Below are 23,081 nucleotides of genomic sequence, written 5' to 3'. Positions count from 1 at the left end.
TCTCACACCTTGAGAAGCAACTTCACACTCACCAGTGGGCGTCTTGTGCTGGGAAAACCCTCCTCAACTTCACCATCATCCAGGTCGTTTCTCTTGAGGGATTCTCATGAGATGGTGCGGAAGTGGGAAGAGGAGAGAGGGCGACTTCATACGCAGAAGTGTCTTAAATTTTATTCCACCATCCCTTCTTCTCAGTCAGCTCGTAATTCAAAGTTTCTCCTGATGGGGCCCAATTGTGTGAGTCTTCTTCAATTTTGCCAACATAACAGAAGGGCGCGGGGGGCAATAATTGTGCTTGTTTTAATGTGTCACACCCACAAAAAGTTCCTCCAACTCGGAGCGCTTTCCTCCCACTGAACTTTCACACGACACTCACTGATGTGGAAAAGCCCATCAGACAATTTGCAATTTCACTCGGCGATTGTTCTGCCACCAACGATACCAGGGATATACTTGACTTCTCACCACCAGGGAAATGTTCAGGATGTACGAGGCGACCTGGACGGGAAGAGGGGGACTTTATGGCAATCTCTTCACGTTTCGCCAACACTTTTGTGCCCATATAGAAGATGATAAAATTGAGCCAAGACTGTGTGTCCTGGGCTGAATAATTACCACAATAATGAGGAAAACCCACAGTAAGCCAAGAGTCCAGGTTTCGGGCAAATCCGCCTGATTTTGTGTCTTATACTTGAAGTAGTGGATGCCAAGAGCACAAATTAGGGTCATGCCAAATCCTATGATTGTCAGCAAGAAGCAGAGGAGGATATCTGTGCCAAGGAGTCTTCGGTTCAATGGATGTCGATACCAAATCCTCAGGGATTCCATGAGGCCAAATCTGTGGAATGGGACACACACATTCGCAAATTTCCATTAATTTCACACACTCATCATATCCAACAATATGATGCTGGGGCGTTTAATTGGGGGCCAGCAGGACATATTGAGAGGCTGATTAATTAATGAATATAAATATATAGGTCATATTTCATAGAAATGCCATCGGACAGGATTTTCTGGAGCATAGAAATATATTGATTGGAAATTTCAGATTACTTCAGTAAAGCCGTCATTGAATTATATTTCCGAGCGGTTCTTTGCGCATATATGCATTACATAATGCATACAGATGTGTATATGGAAAGACTTATTCACTCTGATTATTAAGAGACACATTTTGGGCTGAATTATTGAGTATGATAACTATAAATTCTATATAATCTTATACTTGTTTCTGTTCTTATTACTTAGCAATGACTTTCATGTATGAAATACATATGCTATACACTTATTTTTCTACTTACAAAGTGTGCATAATTTGTATTCCAAAACTCACGTAAACTAGGTTAATCCTATTGACGAAATTGGTAAACATGATCAAATATCTCTCTCCGCAATATATTAATTCACGTCTTACCTGCGTTCCGATGTGGTTTCGTATTGATAACGACATAGCTCACAAATCGTGCTGCCACACGCATTCAACCACTTCTCCAGACACTGCATGTGAACGAACTCCAGGCTTCCTTTGCAGTGACAGGGTGAGATGAGCCTGACAAGTGCATCAAATTAGAAAGAGTCTTCGGGAGGAGTTAAAGCTCACCTCTGACTCGAAGCGTCTGCCAGGCAAATCCTGCACAGCAAGGCCGCTGCGAGAGGATCTGCAGGTGAGCTATCAGAAATCACCTCCCGCACAATCACGTCCACCGCACTCGTGAGTGCATCCGATCCATTCGCTGGCAGCCTCCTCTCGTCCTCATCCATAATCCCAAGGAAGAGCACGACGAGAATTTGACAAGTAACAATGCCACCCTCGAAAATCCAAAGTTTGCTTTCTCCCCCGGCCGCCTTTCTCCCCACACGGGCGGGCTTTCGCTACAAGTGCCTATTAAAATCATGTTATACACAACTTTCCAATCTACGGCGAACACATCGCCTCTCCCCTTTTGCCGCCCACAACCCCCCAAATGTCTCAGACACACTCTCACGGGTGGCCCGAGCGCGCACCTCCGCTCGAAAGTACTTGACAAACATTTCACATGGAGCCCATCATCAATCATGAAGAAACACACATAAATAATTGAGAGATAAAGGAAAAGTTTCCCCAAATATTTTTCTTGTATGGCGAGGCAAACTCCTCTCACCACATATTAAATTATTTGTCCAACAAGACCTGTTATCTACCCTCCTGCTACTCAATATATTCCGCTCCAGGCACTACCGAGAAGTGTGCTCTCGTACATATGTATAGTGCAGATACATATGGAACGTGTGTTTACCGCAGGAAGGAAGTTCTATTTCGGGAATTTCTCAAAAAAGAGCGCCTCAATTTCCATTCAATACCAAAATTATTGCTTTTGAAATGCCTTTTGGATGGTTTTAATTAAAATTTGGGCACATTTTCACAGAATTCAAGCTTCAAATCAATTCATTAATTGCGAATATTCCTCAAAAATAGCCAAGAAAAAAGGCAATAAAATGCTTTTGTGGGAAGCTTTGGATTAAAGTCAGCACTTTTTTTTCATCTTCAGCACGACGGCAGAAAGAAGTTTAATTGCACTTCACACTCTTGAACATGTCACAAAGAACATTCACTGGCTAAGAGAGGCAAAAGAGATGCTATCCAAAGTGATTCCAATTGTTTTGGCACAATGAACACAATACAATTCGTGCTATGTTCAATTTCCCTGTCTAATTACTCAGCTGTGGACTGTGTGTGTGTATTTGTTAATGTACATCTCTTAGACTGCAGCCAAGGGGGAGATAATATGGTCAGAAGTGGTGTACAGCTTGAAAGGAAGTGTTAAGAAGTGGAAGTGGCAAAATAAATAGAATATTTGCACTGAAAAAGCTTTCATTTCAACCAAATTGATGAATTTTCCTAATAATTTCGCATTAAAATCACTTTTATCGCATTTTGAGGTTATGTGAACAATTAAAAATAGATTAAATTATCAAATTTCTCTCTTTCTTGGCAGATTTGAGCATTTTTGTGTGAAAAAACTTCATATTGATTGAGAAAAAGCCTAAAAGTCAAACATAACCTCAAAAATATTATTTAAATTGCAGAAAAATGTCGCTTTGCATTGGTTATATTTAAGGTTAAGAATATTTGCACTACAAAAACTATAGTTTCAACAAATTTAGGCATTTTTAAAAATAATTTTGCCTTCAAAAATGAATTTGATTGCTTTGTTTTTAGGTTATGTGATAAAATAACCTTCAAAATCATCAAATTTCTGTTTAAACTCAGAATTGTTCTTTTTTCTTGGCAAAATTAAGCATTTGCGTTCGAAAAAGACTCTCGATTAGGTTAGAAAACAGCTTAAAAGTCAACCATAACCTCAAAAATGTCTTAGAGAATTCTCTTCGTTTAGTTATTTTTGCAATTTGTGCTCTAAAGTGGCAAAATCAACCTAATAATTCTGTGAAAACATTGTGATATTCGCGATTTTTTACTAATTTCCAGGTTGAAAGTATATTTTAAGGCAAGATTCATAACCTCACAATTTTTTATTTATTAACTGTTTAACCGTATTATCTCCCCCTTGACTGCAGCAATTGCACTCCGAATCCAAAACAGGAGAGGAGCTTTTGTCCACTTTCGTTTGTGAGCTTTTTCAGACTGGCGCCAAACTATTCGAATAAGCAAATAATCGAATTGTGTGGAATCGAATTCGAGGTCAATGTGTGCACGGACGGAAGGGACAAAAAGATGGTGTCTTATTGAATTCGGACTTCTCCAGGCGAAGGCATCACTTTACGATGAGAGCAATTTCACTTTCTCTCCGCCCACAATGTTAAAAGTCCCAGTAAATCTCCACAAAGGGTCGTAAAGGTCCAATCCACACACACATTCTGTGCATGATTTTTGGGAGTGAAATGATCCACTCATCAGCAGGAAATTTCCAGCAAAATAAGCCGTTAAGAAAAGTGTCTTTATGCCATTTTCCATTAAGCAGTCTCTCTCGCCTCAGCATTATTGATGATCCACCATTAATGCGCGTGGTCTCATTTCGGTCCAACCCAGTTAAATAACTGCCCTTGCTGAGCTTCGATTCCACTCCTCAATTGCCATTGATTTTCGGTGGTTTTTATTTACTCAGCCACAAAATATTTAATGGGTCTCCATTGTGACCACAAATTTGCTGTTCAATTGTCCCTCGACTGAAATTGATGGGCTTTGAATAAAATGGGTGAGAATTATTACAGGAATATTTTAGCCGGAACATAAAATACAAATGAATATGAAATGCCCCTTAAACCTCTCTCTTCAGTATACTTTATTAAATGATTTTTATTGTTATCAATTTAATATCGCCAAATTCAAGGCAAAATTACTCTCTATTCCAACAATGAATTGTTGATTTGCGCAATGTAAAAATGTGACACAAGAAATTATTTCCTCCTGATTATGATTCAGATTGTAATTTAAAACTGAATTTTCATCAGCTTTGAACACACTTTTCAACATTCTCATGTTCTAATTGTAGTTTCAATGCACACAGATTTGAAACAAAGGGAAATAGAATTTAATTTGGAAAGTTTCAGTAGATCAGAAATCACAGAAACACGCTTCGAACTTCAGTGAATTTAATTCCATGAAATTTCATATTATAAATGAAAATAATATTACTTTCTCTTCAATCAATTTCCTGTTAATAAATTGAATGCGGTCTCCAAATCAAAGTGAATATCAATCTTCCTTTAGAAAACTGTGTTTTCCAATTGAGTTTGCGGTCAATTTTACCTGAGAGCAATTTGAATCATTTTCAATGATGAGAATAGAAATTTCTGTTGATTAGAAGAAGCCACAGTCGAATCGTGTATATATTCTTCATGGATATGTCTCGAGACAAAGTGGAGTTCAAAGAGTGCGGATTTGGTCAGAAACTCATCGCTGGGTTTGAAGAGAGATCAATGAATTCCTTCCAACTGTGCCGGAAAATCAGGTAATCTCTGTTTTGTCCACTGCAGAAGCACAACACATCACTTTGATGTCGAAATCCCAAATTAACCACTTAACATGACTTGCACTGACGACAAAATCTCATTTCATGTTCTTCTGCCACTTCTTGCACTGCCATTGTCTCTCACATCCTACGTGAATGAATTTCCTGATTATATCACTGAAACTGTGTGTGCGTGGATGGGAAAAATCTGCGGAAACTTTTTTCCTGGTCTTCTTGTGTCTTCGTGACTTGAGGGAAAAAAAGGAATAAATCATCCCGATGGCACATGGAAAAATTTAAATTTATTACGGAGTTTAGATTGAGAATAGAATTTATTCAAGTGCGCGCCTTCTTATTCATTTCTTTTGTCGACACCCTCAAGGAGTGGTTGGGGCAGAAGTGCCAGAGGAACTTCACACACCATTCCAATCAAGGGGAAAATCACTCGCAAGCTGAGACCATTAGCTTTGTGATTATTTCATACAAATTTATGATAATTTTTTAATTTTTTCTAAATTTTTGATTAAAAATTGTTTATTTCATACAAAATTCTGATTATTTTTAAATTTTTTTCAGAATATTCAATCCAAAATTGAATATAATTGAATAATTCGGAATATTCTGATTCTTTTTTAATTATATGGATTTTTTTTATTTTCTTATTAAATTTTTGAATTTTTTTCTTAATTTAACTTGGAAAAATAATCATTTTTTGATTATTTAATTCCGAATTTGATTATTTAAATTTTTTTGTAATCTTACCTGGGAAATTTTTTTTTAAATTCTTTATTCAGAATTTGATTTTTTTTGGAAAAAAAAAACATTTTTTGATTATTTAATTTAAAATTTGATTGATTTTCAATTTTACTTGGGAAAATAATAATTTTTATTATTTTTTATTCAGAATTTGATTTTTTTTAATTCTTTGCAATTTTACTTTGAAACCAATTCATTTTTAAGTATAATAATAGGGAAAATAATCATTTTTTTGAATTCCTTTTTCAGAAATTGATTTTTTAAATTTCTTTCAGCAATTTTTCTTTGGAAAATAATAATTTTTTGATTATTTAATCGCCTTATGATTTGCCCCTCGATCCCAGTTGACCATGTCTTGCTGGCGAAACGGCAGTGAAAACTTCAACACAATTATCACCGCCGAAATCTCTCTCTCTCTCTCTCTTGGCCTGGAAATTTCCCTCATCCTCAGTTATCCTGGTCGAGTGGGCGACACTGGGATTTGGGAGGCCCAGAATCTCATCCCAGTGCCACCGGGGAAAATTGCTTTTTCCCTTCCAGGACGCCCCCGAAGGAGAATTGGAAGGAAATGGCTCTTTGTTGCTGAGGAGAGAGAGCAGTGACTTGACAAATTTCCTCAAGCTACCCTGGAATCCTTCTCTCCTTCGCCATATGCATGATTAACCACGAGATTTTTCCTCGGCTGCAGCCACACAGCGAATTCTTCGCATCTTTCTCCGGAGGATGATCATCCTAACCATTATTAATGACTCCCTCCATACGTGTGTGTGTCACCTGCAATTTGGCAGCTCAATCAATTTCCTTGAACGGGCGAAAATGTGCGTCTCTCGTTTTTGGGGGGGGGGCGGCGAAAAATGTCTCAATTAATTAACACATAAGCAATTGAGCCTGCCGAAACTCATCCCAATTAATCATTTATCATGTACATAATCGGCAACAAGCATGATCAATAATAATTAAACGGCGTGCTGAGGAAAAAAGTAAAATTAATAATCAATTAACCCCTCACTCAATGTAATTATCCGCAGAAGGAGAACAACAAATGTGCGGCAAATGAATGGAAATGACACTCGTTAGCGCGCCGAGGGGTGGTGATCATTTTTGCCAATGAGGGGGTGCTTAACGAACCGTGGCAATGAAGAAAAATTGCCTCTTTGCGACGTCAAGCATGCAGAAATATCGCCAAACACGCCAGTGTCAATAAAATTCCTGGACACATATATGCAATACGCACTGAAATTGAACACATTTTTCACGAGAATTACGCACATACACAATTCGAATGTTCCTCTCTGCCTGGACTGATTGTGGGTCTCGTCGTGAAAAACCTTGTAATTTACTTCTCACCACTTAACTGAACAAGATTTATGATGCTCCCTCGGAAAACATTTCCGGCCTCTCTGTCGTCAGTTAGCATAACAAGAGCCAAACCCAGGAAATTGGTGGTTGTCCACACATTTTCCACTCACTATCGATTTTCCCTGAGCAACTTTCCGCACGACAACACGGAGAATGGGGATGATTTTCTCCCAAAATCCACTGGATTTCCCCATGTTTTTCACACACTTTTTCATGCAATCTGTTGAATGGATTTTGAATGTCAATTGCAAAATTAGTGGTTGCAATTTAATTTATACAAAGTCCTCTCATGAGAGGTTCTCAGTTCGCAGATAAAGTTGAACGGGCTTCAGAGTGGAGCTCTTCATTCCGGCACTAGATTGGCTCAAGTGTGGCAAAAGAACGACACAGAGAGGATCACATGAATGAATTTATCCACTCTTGCGACGCTCCAGACCAAGGGGGTGATAATACGGCTAAACAGTGTACACCACTTCCAAACACTTCCGCAATTCCTCTGCAGAATCTTCAACACTTCCAGACACTTCTTAACGCCCTTAAATGAATAAATAAAAATTGTAAAAATTGAATTGAAATGAGATTAAATTTATCAATTTAAAGCACAAAATGCAAAAATAACCAAACAAAGAAAATTCTCTGAGACATTGTTGAGGTTATGGTTGACTTTTAAGCTGTTTTATAACCTAATCTTAAGTTTTTTCGAACGTAAATGCTTAATTTTAACAAAAAAGAGAAAAATTCTAAGTTTAAACACAAATTAGACGATTTTGAGGGTTATTTTATCACATAACCTAAAAACAAAGTGATAAAATTCATTTTTCTGGGCACAGTAATTTTAAAAAATGCTTTAATTTGTGTGAAAAGGAAGCTTTTTCAGTGTAAATATTCTTAAAATAACCAAAGCAAAGAGACATTTTCCTGCAATTTAAATGATATTTTTGAGGTTATGTTACACTTTTTGACTTTTTCTCAATCAATATAAAGTTTTTTCGCATAAAAATGCTCAAATCTGCCAAGAAAGAGAGAAATTTGATAATTTAATCTGTTTTTAATTGCTCACATAACCTCAAAAAAGCGATAAAATAGATTTTAGAGCAAAATAATGAGAAAAATGCGTCAATTTGGTTGAAATTGAAGGTTTTTCAGTGCAAATATTCTGATATATTTAGCTACATCTACTTCTAGACACTTCCTCCCAAGCTGTACACCACTCCTGATCATATTATCTCCCCCTTGGCTCCAGACGAAATAATATGAATGAATAGTTGGACGTTTGATAGTAATGATGATGATGATGAGTGTTAAATGCTCGAGTCTTGCGTCCCACAGGGCAGAATTTATTCTTTTCCCTCCCGCAAAGTGCGATTTACCGACTCTGAAGAGGATTTTCCATGTCTGGAGAGATGCTTTAAAGTCCGTCTGTACATATTTTGCGTGTTCACAGGGAGTTTTCCACACAGGGAAAATGATGAGGATTGTCTGAGGGAGAATTCCACCACAAAATGCTCAAAAGTCACGCACAGGTTTTGCTTTTCGATGACTCTGCCGTTCAAAATGCCACGATCTTTTTCCTCCTCTTGTGCGCCAGAATTGCGCCACTTTGCCATCCTTCGCAGACGAAGTCCTCTCGTGGATCTCCTGATTACTCTCATTGCGCTGAATGAGAGCGTGACAATATTTACCAGAGCACACATTTGATCATGTTTGCAGCATTTCGGAAATGCTGATGTCAAAGAGCCCACCACGAATTGTCGCATTTGCGGCCAACCCGCCCAAAATTCCATATCCTGTTCACTGATCAAAATGTGGTTTTTCCAGTCATTTACAAAAATTATCACAAGTGTTTTATCAATGCAAATTTACTGACGGGGGACGCCGAAAAATGATTTCCATTCATTTTACACACACAAAACCCGTACAATTGTGGCAATATTTAATTTGCAAAATAACCAAAGGATATTTTGCATCAATTTGTATCGTTTTGCAGAGTTTCCGTGGCAGAAAAAAATATGCATTGCAGTAGAGTTGAGAATATTTGTGAAGGATTTGTTCTAGATAAGATTTGTACAAATTGATGGTCTTGAATAATGCTGAGGTTTTTAGTTGGTTTCTAGGATGATAAAATCAGAATTGACGGAGTAATTTCTGCAAATATCACTCATTTTTAGTGGTAATATTGGAAAACTCATTTCCCCAGAAGAATGATGATAAATGTGCAGTCATTTTCTTCTCCACTATTCGTCTTCTCAGTATTCTTTCGCCAAACTCTACAATGTCAGATTGACAAGAGGTTCTCAAGCTTGTTCTCAAGGAAATGAGAAAGCATGAGGATTTTCCCTTCTACGTTATGCTTGTGTGTGAATTTTTATAGGATTTGCGAGACTGAAAGACAGAAAATCATCTCTGAGACAGATGTGAGAGGAATTATTTTATCGATGGCTGCACAAGAGGACGAAGAGTGTGGCGTGAAGAAGGACACACAAAGGAAGAGGAGAAATATATTGAGAGAAATATTCATGATTGAATGGCAAATCAGAAAAGTGCTGAACATTGAAATATTTTCTCTCATTCACTTCATCATTTCCTCTTCCATATTTTCGTAATTTTATTAATACAAAACACACTCTGTGTGCTTTCTTCTCATTTAATTACATTACTCAGCCAGCGACTCTCGAGGCACAAGGAGCCCAGAGAGAGCACAATAACATTGCCCGGCAATAAATCAATAGTTCATAAAGTCCGTAAAGCATCTGCAAATGGTATAAAATCGGGATTAATAAATGCTTCTGTGCTGGAATTGTTTGCCAAGGGAACATTTTTCGGGAAAATTGCCAATTAAAATTTTACTGTGTCTCTGTTTTGGACCACGTGGGGCATAAAATAAGTACAATCGCCGCTCTCCTGGCCCTGGGCAAAACCCCGGGCTTCTCTGGCACCAAGAGGGAGTTAATATGCCCTTAATCTGTACACCACACTTCCAGAACATGAAGTTCTTAGACTATTTCCACATAAATTCCCAAATTATATTGAATTTCTTAAGTTTCCATCCGATATTTCTGCAAGAATCCATTTAAAAACGCACTTTTGGACATCTTTTCCGACCATAACCTCAAAATATTACCAAGAGATCTTTGAAAATTCACTCTAGCACGTTTAGGGATAATTAAATCATCTGATTGGTGCTGATTCAGAGTCAAAATCATCCAGAAATTATTGCTAAATGAATATTTTCCAAGTTCCAATGACTTTTTTTTGAGGTTATGTTCAAATTCAATACAATTTACACTGGTTCGTGGCGTTAAATCTTTAATTTTGCTAATAACTAAAGATCTTTCGTACTTTTGAGCATAAGAATTGATGTTCTAGAGTGTGAATTATTCCCTAAATCTGTTCGTGATTCCTTACATAACCTAGAAACGTATTAGAAAAGTATCTTAAGATTGTTTTTGTGTGAAAATCAAAAGAGAAATCCAAAGGAATGGGATTATTTTGTCAGTAAAAGAAGTACTCAGGAAGCTTTTGAACACTTTCGCTTCTTAAGTACTTCTGCTGATCTTGTACACCACTTCTGACTATATTATTTCCCCCTTGTCTCGACACTATGGCTGAGAAAAATATTTGCAAGAAAGAATTTAATTTACTTTGCCGCCTCGTGAGGCACTTTTCGCATTATGTTCACTCCCCTCCTTCCACTCTCCCTGTCGCCCATTCTTCAGGCATAATCAGCAAACGTGAAAATTTGCTAATCTCCAATCGGGAGGGAAAGCCGTGCCGGACAAACACTCAATTGCAGAGGAGGGTGGAAACTTTTTGATTAAATTACCAAGTGTGTCTGGAGGAGAAGCAATAAAACACATCTTGGTGATTCCGCAGGAGAGTCTTGTCACGTCTCCTGACATCGCCAGAGCGAAGAAAGAAGAAATCACCACGCAATATAACACAACTTTTCCCTGGACCACGGAATTTGCATTCAGACGCTTTCGAGAGGAACTCTAATCGAGCGGATATTTGGAAAAAGTCTCACACTTTTCACTCGTGATTCGCGTGATGAATGATAAGAAAAGTCAGTGCATTTGGAAGCTGTCATAAATTCACCATTCTTAAGTCACTCCGCTTTTGCTCACTCTTTCATCGTTTTCTCATGTGAATTTTCCCCCCGCATTTCCCGTGATAAATTTTATACTCCTGTTTCTATCGGAATGGAATTTTGTGAAGCTCCACACTTTTTATGGCTGCGAGAGAGCTTCCTTTCTTACCTTTCCAAACCCACGATTCCCTGTGGTGACATTCTGCAGCACTTCATCCTCAAACACAGGCGAGGAGAGACGATAAAATGTCACCCAGAGATACTCGAAGGCATGAAAGAAGCCTTTGAGAGGCGTCAAGAGCGAATTTCCTGGGTGGCGATGGAGAGGAGCAATTTTGAAATGTGCGGCCCGTGACACAACATCAAGGCGGATTATCTGTGATTTTGAGATGCTGTGCGACGTCTTATCAAAACTGTGTCATCGACGCTCTCCTTCTGCGCGCCCAAAAGGAGTCTCCCTAAGGACTCCAAGGCCCGGACTATCTTGGGCTCGCATCTTCACACATCGCCTAATTGAATTTCCTCTCCCCCATCTGCAATTACACTGAGAGGACAAGTGCGGAGGGCCTCTAAATTGTGGATTATAAGCCTCACGGAGGAGTGGAAAAAGGCCGGTAATGAAGAGAGATTAATTCAATTAGACAACCATGGACAGAAATGTCCAAAAGGCGCGACAAGAGCTGCAAACATCCCAGATTGGAGATGTTCTGGAGATCTTTTCCAGGAAAATTGTGATGGTTTTAAGCGTCTTTTGAAGCCTTTAACTCTTCAATCTATTCAACAATTCCTCACAGTTTCTATCTTCAAGAAAATGATAAAAAGCATTCAAATTTTAGGCACTCTATGGCTTTTTGCATGGCAATACGCGAGTTATTGAGCGACTGTGGCTGCTTTGACTGCTTTGAACATACGCTTCACTGGAATTGTCTTGTGCTCTGTCTCTGTATATATAAAGGTGGACATTAGAACCACTTATGGTTGGTCGGCAAGCTGACAAACTGACGCCGTAAAAAAAAACTTGTCTCGAATATCTCTTCTAATGGAGAAGGCTATGTCCCTCAATCGGATGTCAAACTCACGTAAGTAAGTAAGTAATACGCGAGATATTGAACTTAAAATTACCCCAGAAAAAGATAATAGGAAATTATTGTGGGAAATAAATTTCACGATGCACAAAAATTCATATGTTTGTACGAAAATACACGAAACATTTTATTTTCTCCACTCACTCATTATTATCTTTTGTCTTGAGCGCACAGGAACTCGACGAAAGACGGTTCCAAGAAAGTCAGCGGGGATTTTCCCAGAAATTCCTCGAACTGCACATAATCGCTGACACGAGGATTGAAAGAGAACTTGATGACTGTATCAGAATCGTCGATGTTCTTCATGAAATCCTTCACCATGTCGAGAAAGAGAATGCAGAACTTCATGCAGATCACTGTTGACCAGTCATTCTTGCCCAGTTTCGGCATGTCCTTCACTGGGATCTCCTTCACAGTCTCAACGATGCCCTTGGCCGTTCGCTCGCCGTAATATACCGTTTCTATGCCGGCCAGGAAGCTCTGACACCACCAAGTCCTTAGCTTGTACCGATGAAAATTTTTCTCATCGTAGAACTTTTCGATCTTCTTCGTTGTCTTCACCTCGACAAACTCCACAGGAGTTCTGGACAGATCGGCGTCCTTGTCCACAGGCACTTTGGAGTCTATTCCATCGACTTCGGCAATGTAGAAGACTCGATGATGGCCAATTTCAGTCTTAAAGCCCACGTCAAATTCCTCTCGCTCAATCACAGGCTCGGAAACATCGTTGGGTTTTCCTGGTTCCTCTGGAAATGAACACAGAAATTATCAGGCAACTTGCTCAATATCTCAGACAGATTCTTCTCTCACTGGTCATGATGTACTGCTCAAATTTGTATCCGTAATAGCAGAACTTCTGATGGTCCTTTGGCATATTAGCCACCTTTACCTCCTTTTCTGGTGTATATTTCTCATACAGATAAATTGTGCCGCGATACTTCGAGGCCAGAATAATCCAGCCATCGCACCGTGGACTCGCCTCGTAGGGAGTGCACATGAGGAGCCTCAGCAGTCCACGGAAGCACACAATGTCCGGGAAGATTATCTTCTTGTCTCTGTCCGGATGATTGCTGTGAATATGCATTCTCTTCCAGTTCTTCTCGATGAACTGCAAGATGTAGGTTATGTTGTTACAATTGCTGTCCTTCTTCTCATATATCTCATAGCCATTGTTGAGATCCCACTGAACTCTGCCCACTGGAAGATTCAAGTACTTCAGCTGCTCCAGACTCTCGTGATAAACTCCTTTCCTGTCAATGCTGAAACTATTCACCACTCGAGGTTTTGTCACTTTTGGGAAGTTCTCACTCAAGTGACTATAATTCCTGTAGTCTGCCACGAGATTTGTGTCCCTGGCACTCATTATTTTAACGGGAAAAGCGCAAGAACACAAGGAGAAACGCAACAAAACACGACTTGAAAAACACTCTGTTTGAAAAATCAGCTGTTAAATCCACTCAATTGCGTTTTCGCCGCGCGTGAAACCCCTCAATTCCGCTGTTTTGACGTTTTGTTGTTTGGGCAGAGCGTTTAGTTTTTAAAGAGTTTTTTGGGTTTTTCCTTGCTTTTCCTGTGTATTTTCGTGTCAATCATGTCCTCAGGGGTGTCTTTTAAGAAACTGAATGTCCGGAACAAAGGAGCGCGGAAGAGAAAACAATCGTCATCAAGTTCAAGTGAGTTCATCTCAAGTTTCTTGGAAAATTGTAAACAACTTAATTTTCCTGAGATTTCAGGCTCCAGCAGCGACCAGGAGAGCGCCGTGGTGAGAGGATCATCTCGTTCGGGCAAGATAAACCCCAATGTGCACAAATCCTCGGGAGTGAAGTCGCTGAAAGTGAAGGAAAAGAGAGCCTCGAGCTCTGAAGATGAAGATGCTGCGATTGTGAGCTACAGATCCAATCGGAGCGCCATGCCTTTGGGGCCCACGGACCAGGGCGCCACGGCCACGGTGGAGATTGACACGGAGAAGGACAGAGACGCACAGGCGATCTTCGAGAAGAGCCAGGCAGTGAATGATGAGCTTCGCGGGAAGGCGGATGACAAGATTTACCGCGGAATCAACAATTACACGCAGTTCTACAAGAAGAAGGACACCGCGATGGGGAATGCCAGCTCGGGAATGGTGCGGAAAGGCCCCATCAGAGCCCCGAGTCACTTGAGAGCCACTGTGCGGTGGGATTACCAGCCGGACATCTGCAAGGACTACAAGGAGACGGGCTTCTGCGGCTTCGGCGACAGCTGCAAGTTCCTGCACGACCGCAGCGACTACAAACACGGCTGGCAGCTGGAGATGGAGGGCACGAGTCGCAAGAATGAGTCAGGAGACGAAGATGACGGAAAGTACGAGATACATTCGGACGAGGAAGAGCTGCCCTTCAAGTGCATCATCTGCCGGGAGAGCTTCACGGATCCCATCATCACGAAGTGCAAGCACTACTTCTGCGAGAAGTGCGCTCTGGCGCAGTACAAGAAGTCCTCAAGATGCTTCGTTTGCGGCAACCAGACGAATGGCGTCTTCAATCCCGCCACGCAGTTGATCAACAAGCTGAAGCTGGACGAGGCTCAAAAATGCGCCACTGACGATGATTCAGATTAATGAAGAATTCTCAAAATAAATCCACTGCTTTTCCCTCTGCTGACATCTGCTGACATTCAAAGTGCGCGCGCGCGTCAGTTTCGCCGCCACTCGCCGTCAGCTTGACAAGGCGCAGTGTCGCGAGTGTAGCAGCAAAAGTGCATGAGAAAAGAGGCAAAACCGCCTCTTCCCACCACGATTCCAAGGTAAGTGCAGTGCCAGCAGCTCCAAGCAACTCCCCAGAGTCTCTTTCAGCCACTCTCGTGGCGCTTTGCCGTGCACAGACGCCCAATCAGGCTTGTTTCTGTCCGGCCGATTGTCACGTAATGGCATCATGAGTGAGACGTAATTTCCGCAATTATCGCGAATACCTGACCATTTCCCCCGCGCAGCCCGGCCTCAGGGCCCCTCAATGCTACTCTCTCTCTCTCCAGGAGACGCTCCTCTGACTTGGGGGCGCAATTGACTCCTTGCCGACGGCCTTGAGCAGCGCCGACGTCATTTGTTTTGCTATCTCGTGTGCAAATTCGCGCTGGAATTTCGCTCGCCAGCTGATAAAACTCACGATGGCGTTATCACTCGCGCTCCTCAACTCCCATCCAATTGGTTCCTTACCAGCGCTCAACACCTCGCCATATTTGGAGGGAAACTGAGGTCTGCGCTCAGGGATTTTCCAAGCCGACTCGCTCAAGTCTGAAGCATTTTTTTTTAGTTGTCGTGAAGCTTATCAGCACTCACTTTGTCCGCGCTTTCGAGATTCAATTTCCTTTCTTTTTCCCCGATAAAGCAGAAATGCCATCGAACCGGAAATACCTTCTTTGCAGGATATTAAATTTTAGTCACTCAGTTTTTCAGGGTTGAAAATATTACTCTTAGCGCAATGCGGGGCAATTATGTGAACTGGGATTAAATCAATAATAAATTATCCTTTGGCAAATTACGCAATTTCGAATTTTTTCCATACTCGCAGAGCGTTTAAATTGATTTACATATAAAAAAAACTATAATTATTTAACTAGATTTATCCAAGAATAAAAAAAAACAAGAAAAACATCTTATTTCCATTATCTACTAGTGAATGAACAATGTTCTTCTTATTGAAGTTCTTATTATTATACAGAATAATGATGAATCCGACAAATCAATCTTAAACTTATTAGATGTCATTTAAATACTTCTAATCAGAAATTCAGCTTCTTTTTCGTTCCAATTTGTATTTTTTCAATATTGAATTGATTAATTTTTTGAATTTTGTGTCTAATTAACAAATCTATTAAGTGTTCAAATCTAAAATATTCTCAAAGTTCTAATCGAAAGTTTAGCAATTGGGATGGCAAAATAAATCAATCAATCAATTCTAATCGAATCTCGAGAGAAATTCTCCATTATTATCAACACTAGACTGTTGATGATCAACAAGTTGCTTTTCTCGGCCTTTTCTTTGCACCATTTCAGCGTGGCAGATTCAGTTGGACTCTGTTTTTCCCTCTCATCATCAACACCACGAGTGCGAAATGATTGCTATTTTCGCGTACGTTAATTGTGACATTTTCTATCTCGTGCAAATTCCACGTAAGCAATTTCCCGCTCAGCGGGACAAAAACCATTTCCACACTCGCTCTGGACAAATTGCCTCGAAAAAGCTTTGTCGAGTGGACAGAAATTACATGCTGAAATGTACTCAACGTCACTCTGAGATTAGAGGACAAAGTTGTTGAATTGAGAAGAGAGAGAAAAAGCTCAAAGAAATCAAATTAATTAGATATTTTTTTGGGTCATTCTCAATTGTATTTTTTCTCTCTCTCTTGCTCGCGCCTTGTTTCTCTCGCTGTCAAGAAGAATATGAACATAATCTGTAGAACATGAAGTAATAATAATGAAAATGAAGAGAGAAAGAAAGAGAAAAACGGACAAAATGTTGGTTTTGCCCTCAGAATGTTGATTATTTGTAAATTACACAGATATTTGATGGCACAAACATGTTTCTCTCAGTCACTATCATCCCCAGAAAAGCAATTTCATGCTCCATTTCGTCGGCTGCATCGCCCACAGTCGCAACGACGCTCCGCTGAAGCTTCTTGTGTGGTTACTTTGGCGTCCAATGCAGGTGACGATTTGTCCCTCACGCATTTGTCTCGCGTGCAATTAGACAGAGGCACAATTTCTTCACTAATACTGGTGATAAATAATAGGGAAAAATGCTCAAATACATAAAATCAAGGGGGGGATAATTTGTCTCAGATCTGTACACCACTTCCTGACACTTCCACAAATTGTAGGAAGAATCCTTAATACTTCCACACACTTCTGAACGTCTTTAAAGGTATTTTTCATCGCTTCTCACAGTTTTGCCTTTAGTAAATGCTTTGAAAAATTCTGACCAAATTGTGAGGTTATGATGAATTGGACTTAAAAAATCTTTTTTGGACTAATTTCGATATTTATATACCTGGAAATGTGTAAAAAGAATGAATCTCTGAATGCTTCTACTAGATAATGAGGTTGAATTTATCACTTTAAAGCAAAAACTGCAAAAATAACTAAACAAAGAACAATTCTTCTAGACTGAAGTTGGATTTTTTGAGGTTATGATTGATTTTTAAGCTTTTTTTCGATCAAAAATGCTCAATTCTGTGGAGAAAAAATGAAATAATCCCAGCTTAACCGCAAATTTGACGATTTTGAGGATTATTAAATCGACAGAATCTGTTTTAAGTCAATCACATAACCTAGAAAAGCAATAAAATTCATTTAATCAAAGTAAAATTATATAGAAAATGCCTCAATTTGATGAAACTGAAGCTTTTTCTATGCAAATTTTGTAAATATTTCACCACTTCCAATTCCCAAACACTTTCACAAAAAGCTGTACACCACTTCCGATCATAATATCTTCCCCTTGCATAAAATTGTAACTTGTTTAGCATAATAGGTTTGATTTATTCATACCAACATGTCACACTGGTTTTTATGCTATTTCTTGTTTTTTTCCAATATATTAATGAATATGCAACGGGTTTCTCTCTGCTGTAAATTGACTATTTTTCCCTCTGCACGCTGCAAAAGTGTAATAATTTTCATTCGTGTGCGACAAAGAGAGAGAGAGAGAGACAGACTCAAACGCGATGGACTTGAAGAATGTTACATTTACAGGGTGACCGAGCTGAAGAAGGTCACGCGCGAGAACTTTCGAAAAAGTTGAAAGACCCTATTAAGAGATTAAGCACTATTTACATGCGTCTGTTTATGCGTGAAGCCACGCACATTCCAAAGTCAAAACGGTTCTCAAGGGACTTCCAAAGAACATCAGCAGCAAGATGAATAAATTACGAATGAACCAAGTGTGTAAAAAAGGTGGAAAATTTATCTTAAATCATTCATTGTTCAATAACTAAACTGGGAAGTTTTATAATCACACACAAAAAAGCTCATTCTTCTCGACACAAGTTTTGAAAAATCCACCATTTGATTTCATAAGCATTAGTGAAGAAGTCAAATGAGGCAGAGAAACTTGATTCTCTCAATGTACAAAATTATGTTCTGACTTCTGACATGAGAGAGAGAGAGAAAAAATCATATTCTTCACACATTGACGTAATTTTTGAGAGCAATAATTGACCATTACTGAACTTTTCATTGGCTTTTTATCAATTTCTTTTGACGACACTTTTGAAAAACCTGATAAAAACAGTCGACAAATCAGTCATTAAACTTTTTCTCTCGCTCTGAATCCGAACACAATTGCCCAACATTTCATTACGCAATCGGGCCAAAATATATTCACGAAGAAGGACAAGAATTGAGAAGGTTGCAGGCAAAAAAAAATTATCATCAATGTTCATTGAATCCATCCAGCATTATCAAAGTCAGGCCAGAATGGCGTGATTTGCTGCAGTTTTATCACTCAAAAAGAAAAACCGCTAAAGTGAGAGATTTTCTCATGTCTCTCTTCAACTTCGTCCCAGCTTAAAAAATATCAAAGCTACAAAACAAAACGATTCGATCACGAGAGAGAGAGAGAGAGAGGAAAAGGAGAAAAACACGATGATGAATGATGAATTTGGGAGAAAAAGATCTTGATTTATTGCGAATCACAGAGTTAAGATGATGTGAAAGACACTTTAACAGAGTGAATCCAAAAATTATGATCCTTTCTGGTGAAAAAGCACACAAATATTGCATCATTGATAGTGAACTTGATAAAGAAAAGCACTTCTGTTGTCAATGTTCATTGATAAGGTTAATGCAAAGCGATTATAATTGATTTTTTGTGGATTTCTTTGTTTTCTTGGATTTAAGAAACATGTTTATGAGATTGTATCGCTCTTCAGGAAACTTTCAAACAAGCTTTTAGACATTCAGAGCCAAGAATGTGTTTGGATGTTTTGTTTCGTCTTCTCAAAGAGATGCTAGAGAAGATCCTTTAGAAGTCACACTGGAGAATCGATTCGCTCCATTATTTTTGCCACTTCACTGCATATCGAATGAAATATAATGATATTTATCTGCCTGCTGAAGACACTTCCATATCATTTCTATGATGCTCGCTTGCTGTCTATTTCCTCCCAATAATGATGAGGCCAGAAAGAAGCAGAGACATTCCAGCGCGAGGTCAATTCGACGACAGTGACGAGGAATTCTTTCTTGCAGACCACGCGCGCGCGCGAGAGAGAGAGATGGCCACGGAAGATGGGATGAAGTGTGATGAGAGAGTGAGTGTGAGTCCGGAGATGAAGAGGCGGAAGCCCAACTGGAGAGTGTCCAGTGTCCTCGATCGGCGCCTCAGTGAAGAGCCTCACTTTGTGCCGGCAATTGTTGCCACAGTGAAGGACAAGAAGAGCTTGGCTGGCGTGATGCAGGAACTGGCGAAGATGCTTCCGCTGCCGGAATTTGCGCACCTGAAGAGAATCCGCGGTTGCGATGTGATTCTGGGGAGTGCAGAGGCGCTCGGAGAGCGCTATCTGGAGCAGATGGGATTAAGTGGGAGTGTAGTTGAGAGACTCGGGCAGATAAGGCGGGAAAGTGTGCCAAGAGACACACCAACACTGCGGTGGCAGTTTGAGATGGCATCCAAGTGGTGGCCATGTAAATTTCATCCTGACAAACAACTCGAGTTGCTGCACAGCAATCAAATCTTCTCTAATCACCAAGTAAACTTCCACATCAGCGTCATGGAGATATGCCTGCGCCTCAGCGATAAGCGCACCAATCCTGCCGTTGTGGTGGATCCCAGGGACGGTGCGATTGTCACAGTGGCGTGGTCGCGCGTAGAGAAACATCCCCTCGGCCATACGCCAATGGTGGCGATCGACAGTGTGGCGAGGAGTCAGAACGGCGGCGTCTGGCCAGCGGAAGATGCTGCAGAAAGCACAGAGATCCTGCACAGCGTCCGCCAGCAGCTGAAGAGTCTGGCCTGCGACGGCGGAGACTGCGGCAATCTCAGCAAGTTCGGCCCGTATCTCTGCACCGGTTTCGATCTGTACGTCCTGCAGGAGCCCTGCCTCATGTGTGCCATGGCCCTGATCCACAGCCGCGTGCGCAGAGTCTTCTTCCACAGACAGTCGCCATCCGGCGCCCTGATGAGCACCGCTCAGCTGCACACAATCAAGGAGCTAAATCACCACTATCAAGTGTTCAGAATTGACTGATCAGCGCGCGTCTGCCGTGCAAAAGTGGGGCGAATTCTGCATTTCACCCGCGAAACCCGATCTTCAAGTTAGTGTGGCTTTTAATCATATTTCACATTGCATTGATTGACTCGATTGGAATTCAGCACTTGCATCTGGGTGTCGATTTTCTCTGCTATGATTGAGTTAAACCACGAAAACTTGCTGTATGAAAAACCGCGAATTGCGATCCGGTAGTTTTGCGCGTCAATTTAGCACCACATTTTTATTAATCACTATTTCGTGCAGCAGTTAATTCAACATCACGAAAGACTCTGTGTCAAATGCCTTTAATTGGCACAATTAATCTTTAGGACACAAGCAAGGAACTTGAGGAATTTTCCAAGAAATTGATTTTGGACATCATGCAAAGCAAGAAATTTGATGTATTCTCATTTCTACTCTGTTTAAAGTTGATTTTTCGCTCTCTCAAATCATAAAATAAATAAAATGAATTTAATTGTATTAAACAAGGGGAAGATAATACAGTCAGAAGTGGTGTACAGGCTCAGCAGAAGTACTTAAGGAGTGTGGAAGTGTTGAAAAACCTTCAATATTTCTTTTTTGCGTGCTTCTTTTACTGACAAATCATCCCGATTCTTTGGATTTCTTGTTGATTTTAATGCAGAAACAAACGTAATAATACTTTTCTAGGTTATGTAAGGAAGCACGGACAGATTTAGGGAATAATTTGCATTTTAGTATATTAATTCTTATGCCCTAGTCGGATAGAGAACTTTATGGACAATTTTGACGGAGATTGGTAAATTTTGAAGATTTCTTTGTGATATTTTGAGGTTATGGTCGGAAAAAATACACAAAAAGCCGGTTTTAAGTGAATTCTCACACAAATATCGGATGGAAACTTAATACAACATAATCTTCCCCTTGATTTGAATTCCTGGCAGCAAATAAATATCTCAAATTATGCTAAGATTGTACATAACCTCAAAAATGATCATCTTTTTGTACAATTTTAACTCTGAATCAGCAATTCTTAGTTCATTTGGAAATTATCACAAATGATTTTGTGATCTAGAAAGCTTCCAAATTGAGTTTTTAAAGATCTTTTCATGACATTTTGAGGTTATAGTTGGAAAAATACCCAAAAAAGTGATTCAAAGTCGATTCTTATAGAATTATCGAAGGAAAACTTAAGAGATTCATTATAATTTGGGGATTAATGTTAAATTAAGAATGTTGGAGAGTTTCCACATTTATCTGACAAACCATAGAAATGTGAATGAGAAACAAGACTGTCAGGGTGTGAGATTAACCTACTCGAGATCATCTTCGTAGTTTGACAAACTGAGAGAGAGTTTCTTCTAAGCTGTGCCAACAATTAACCATAAGTTTCCATTTTAACTGATCCGGTTGTAAATGTCTCAATAACAATTTACCATTGAATTGCGTGGGTGTTTTTCAGTGGGCAATTTTGCGAAGACAATTTTCGCGTTGATTCGCGTGTCAATTTCGCCATATATATTTACAAAGTGTGTCTCGTCTAATCCCGAAGGCCGAAATGTAGCATCTTTCAATGGCATGCGCAATGGCATGATCGAGAAAACATTATTTTCCACTGATTAAGTTTGAAGTCCAATATATTATATGGAAAATAATGTATGAGCGTTGACAATGAAACTGTACAGCATTCAATTGGTTGGCCACTTGTGTAAATTGATGGTGATAAATTTTCAAATAAAACTTTTCACGCATTTTTACCATATCGACGAAGTGCTTGTTATGCGCGCGGCGATGCTGTGTATTGATGGGAGAAGATGAAAATGTCTTTTTAATTGATACTAACGATGGGGAGGAGTGTCTTGGGGAATCGGGCTCTGCGTCACGGCGCTTCGAGAAGGCATTTTCAAGCATTGTCGGGCGAATTGGGTGGAATACAGTTGGTTTCTTGAGAGGGTCTCCTCTGTATTATTATTTTTCTTTGGCAAACATCGCGCGCACAACGTTGAGGAAGTGAGACGACGCGAGATGATGAGAAATATTCCAATATATAAAATTTAATTGCATCTCATTTCTCCCTATCATTCCAGTTTGGTGTGTCGCGGGGGCAACAGTCTTCGGTCCAGGGGTGGCAATTTGTGCGGTGTTCCCAAGACAGAGAGAGAGATGGTGATTGCGGAGATGCACGAGGATGAGTATTTGAAGAGCGCTGGATTGGGTTGTGTGGCGGCAAGTGTTGGTTGATTGCTGCCACAATAGCATTTCAATAAACAAATCAATTAAATGAAGAAACCAACCAGCCTGATGGAATGTGACGCGGCTCTGAAGCTCTGGGCTCTTGTTGCGCGATGAATATTTCTACTGTGTGGATAACTTGTGACGACTGAAAGTGATTTCTCGCCAGTTGTTATTGGACATCCGCCCGAAGAAGTTCACTTCAGCTTGCGCTCAAGCGCTCTCAACTCGCTCAACGGACTTTGTAATCTCTGAGAGAGAGAGAGAAAAGTGCCTCGAAGGCAAAAGTGGGAAAAAGGAAAGCTCTTGGCAAATTTGCCTGTGCAAAAGTGACGAGACATTGTGTGTGTGTGTAATTGTGGATTTGCAGTGCAAGAAGAGGAACAATAAGGAGTGAAAAGTGTG

General features: G+C 40.0%; 4 protein-coding genes across 4 annotated transcripts; 2 read left to right on the top strand and 2 right to left on the bottom strand.

The window, feature by feature from the left end:
- Positions 1-393: 393 nt before the first annotated feature.
- Positions 394-19,348, bottom strand: LOC132256787 (E3 ubiquitin-protein ligase MARCHF2-like; the record flags this gene model as incomplete). Its single annotated transcript, XM_059753334.1, has 4 exons — positions 394-498; positions 616-838; positions 1,418-1,552; positions 19,335-19,348. Coding segments are annotated over 4 exons (477 nt in total), but the record flags the coding sequence as incomplete, so codon positions are not given.
- LOC132256805 (decapping and exoribonuclease protein-like) lies at positions 12,382-13,653 on the bottom strand. The gene is made up of 2 exons (XM_059753361.1): positions 13,050-13,653; positions 12,382-12,985 (listed from the first exon to the last, which is right to left on the bottom strand). Exons 1-2 carry the CDS (start codon positions 13,600-13,602, stop codon positions 12,390-12,392), a joined length of 1,149 nt encoding a protein of 382 aa, XP_059609344.1. The 5' UTR covers positions 13,603-13,653; the 3' UTR covers positions 12,382-12,389.
- Positions 13,726-14,866, top strand: LOC132256807 (E3 ubiquitin-protein ligase RNF113A). The gene is made up of 2 exons (XM_059753363.1): positions 13,726-13,912; positions 13,973-14,866. Exons 1-2 carry the CDS (start codon positions 13,831-13,833, stop codon positions 14,833-14,835), a joined length of 945 nt encoding a protein of 314 aa, XP_059609346.1. The 5' UTR covers positions 13,726-13,830; the 3' UTR covers positions 14,836-14,866.
- On the top strand, positions 18,838-22,946 carry LOC132256806 (probable inactive tRNA-specific adenosine deaminase-like protein 3). The gene is made up of 2 exons (XM_059753362.1): positions 18,838-20,529; positions 22,532-22,946. The coding sequence occupies exon 1, from the start codon at positions 19,386-19,388 to the stop codon at positions 20,460-20,462; it is 1,077 nt and encodes a 358-aa protein (XP_059609345.1). The 5' UTR covers positions 18,838-19,385; the 3' UTR covers positions 20,463-20,529; positions 22,532-22,946.
- Positions 22,947-23,081: the final 135 nt, after the last annotated feature.

This window comes from Phlebotomus argentipes, unplaced genomic scaffold (genome assembly GCF_947086385.1).
Source record: "Phlebotomus argentipes unplaced genomic scaffold, Phlebotomus argentipes genome assembly contig_17, whole genome shotgun sequence".
Classification (NCBI taxonomy): Eukaryota; Metazoa; Arthropoda; class Insecta; order Diptera; family Psychodidae; genus Phlebotomus; species Phlebotomus argentipes.
This window is presented reverse-complemented; position numbering and strand designations above follow the sequence as displayed.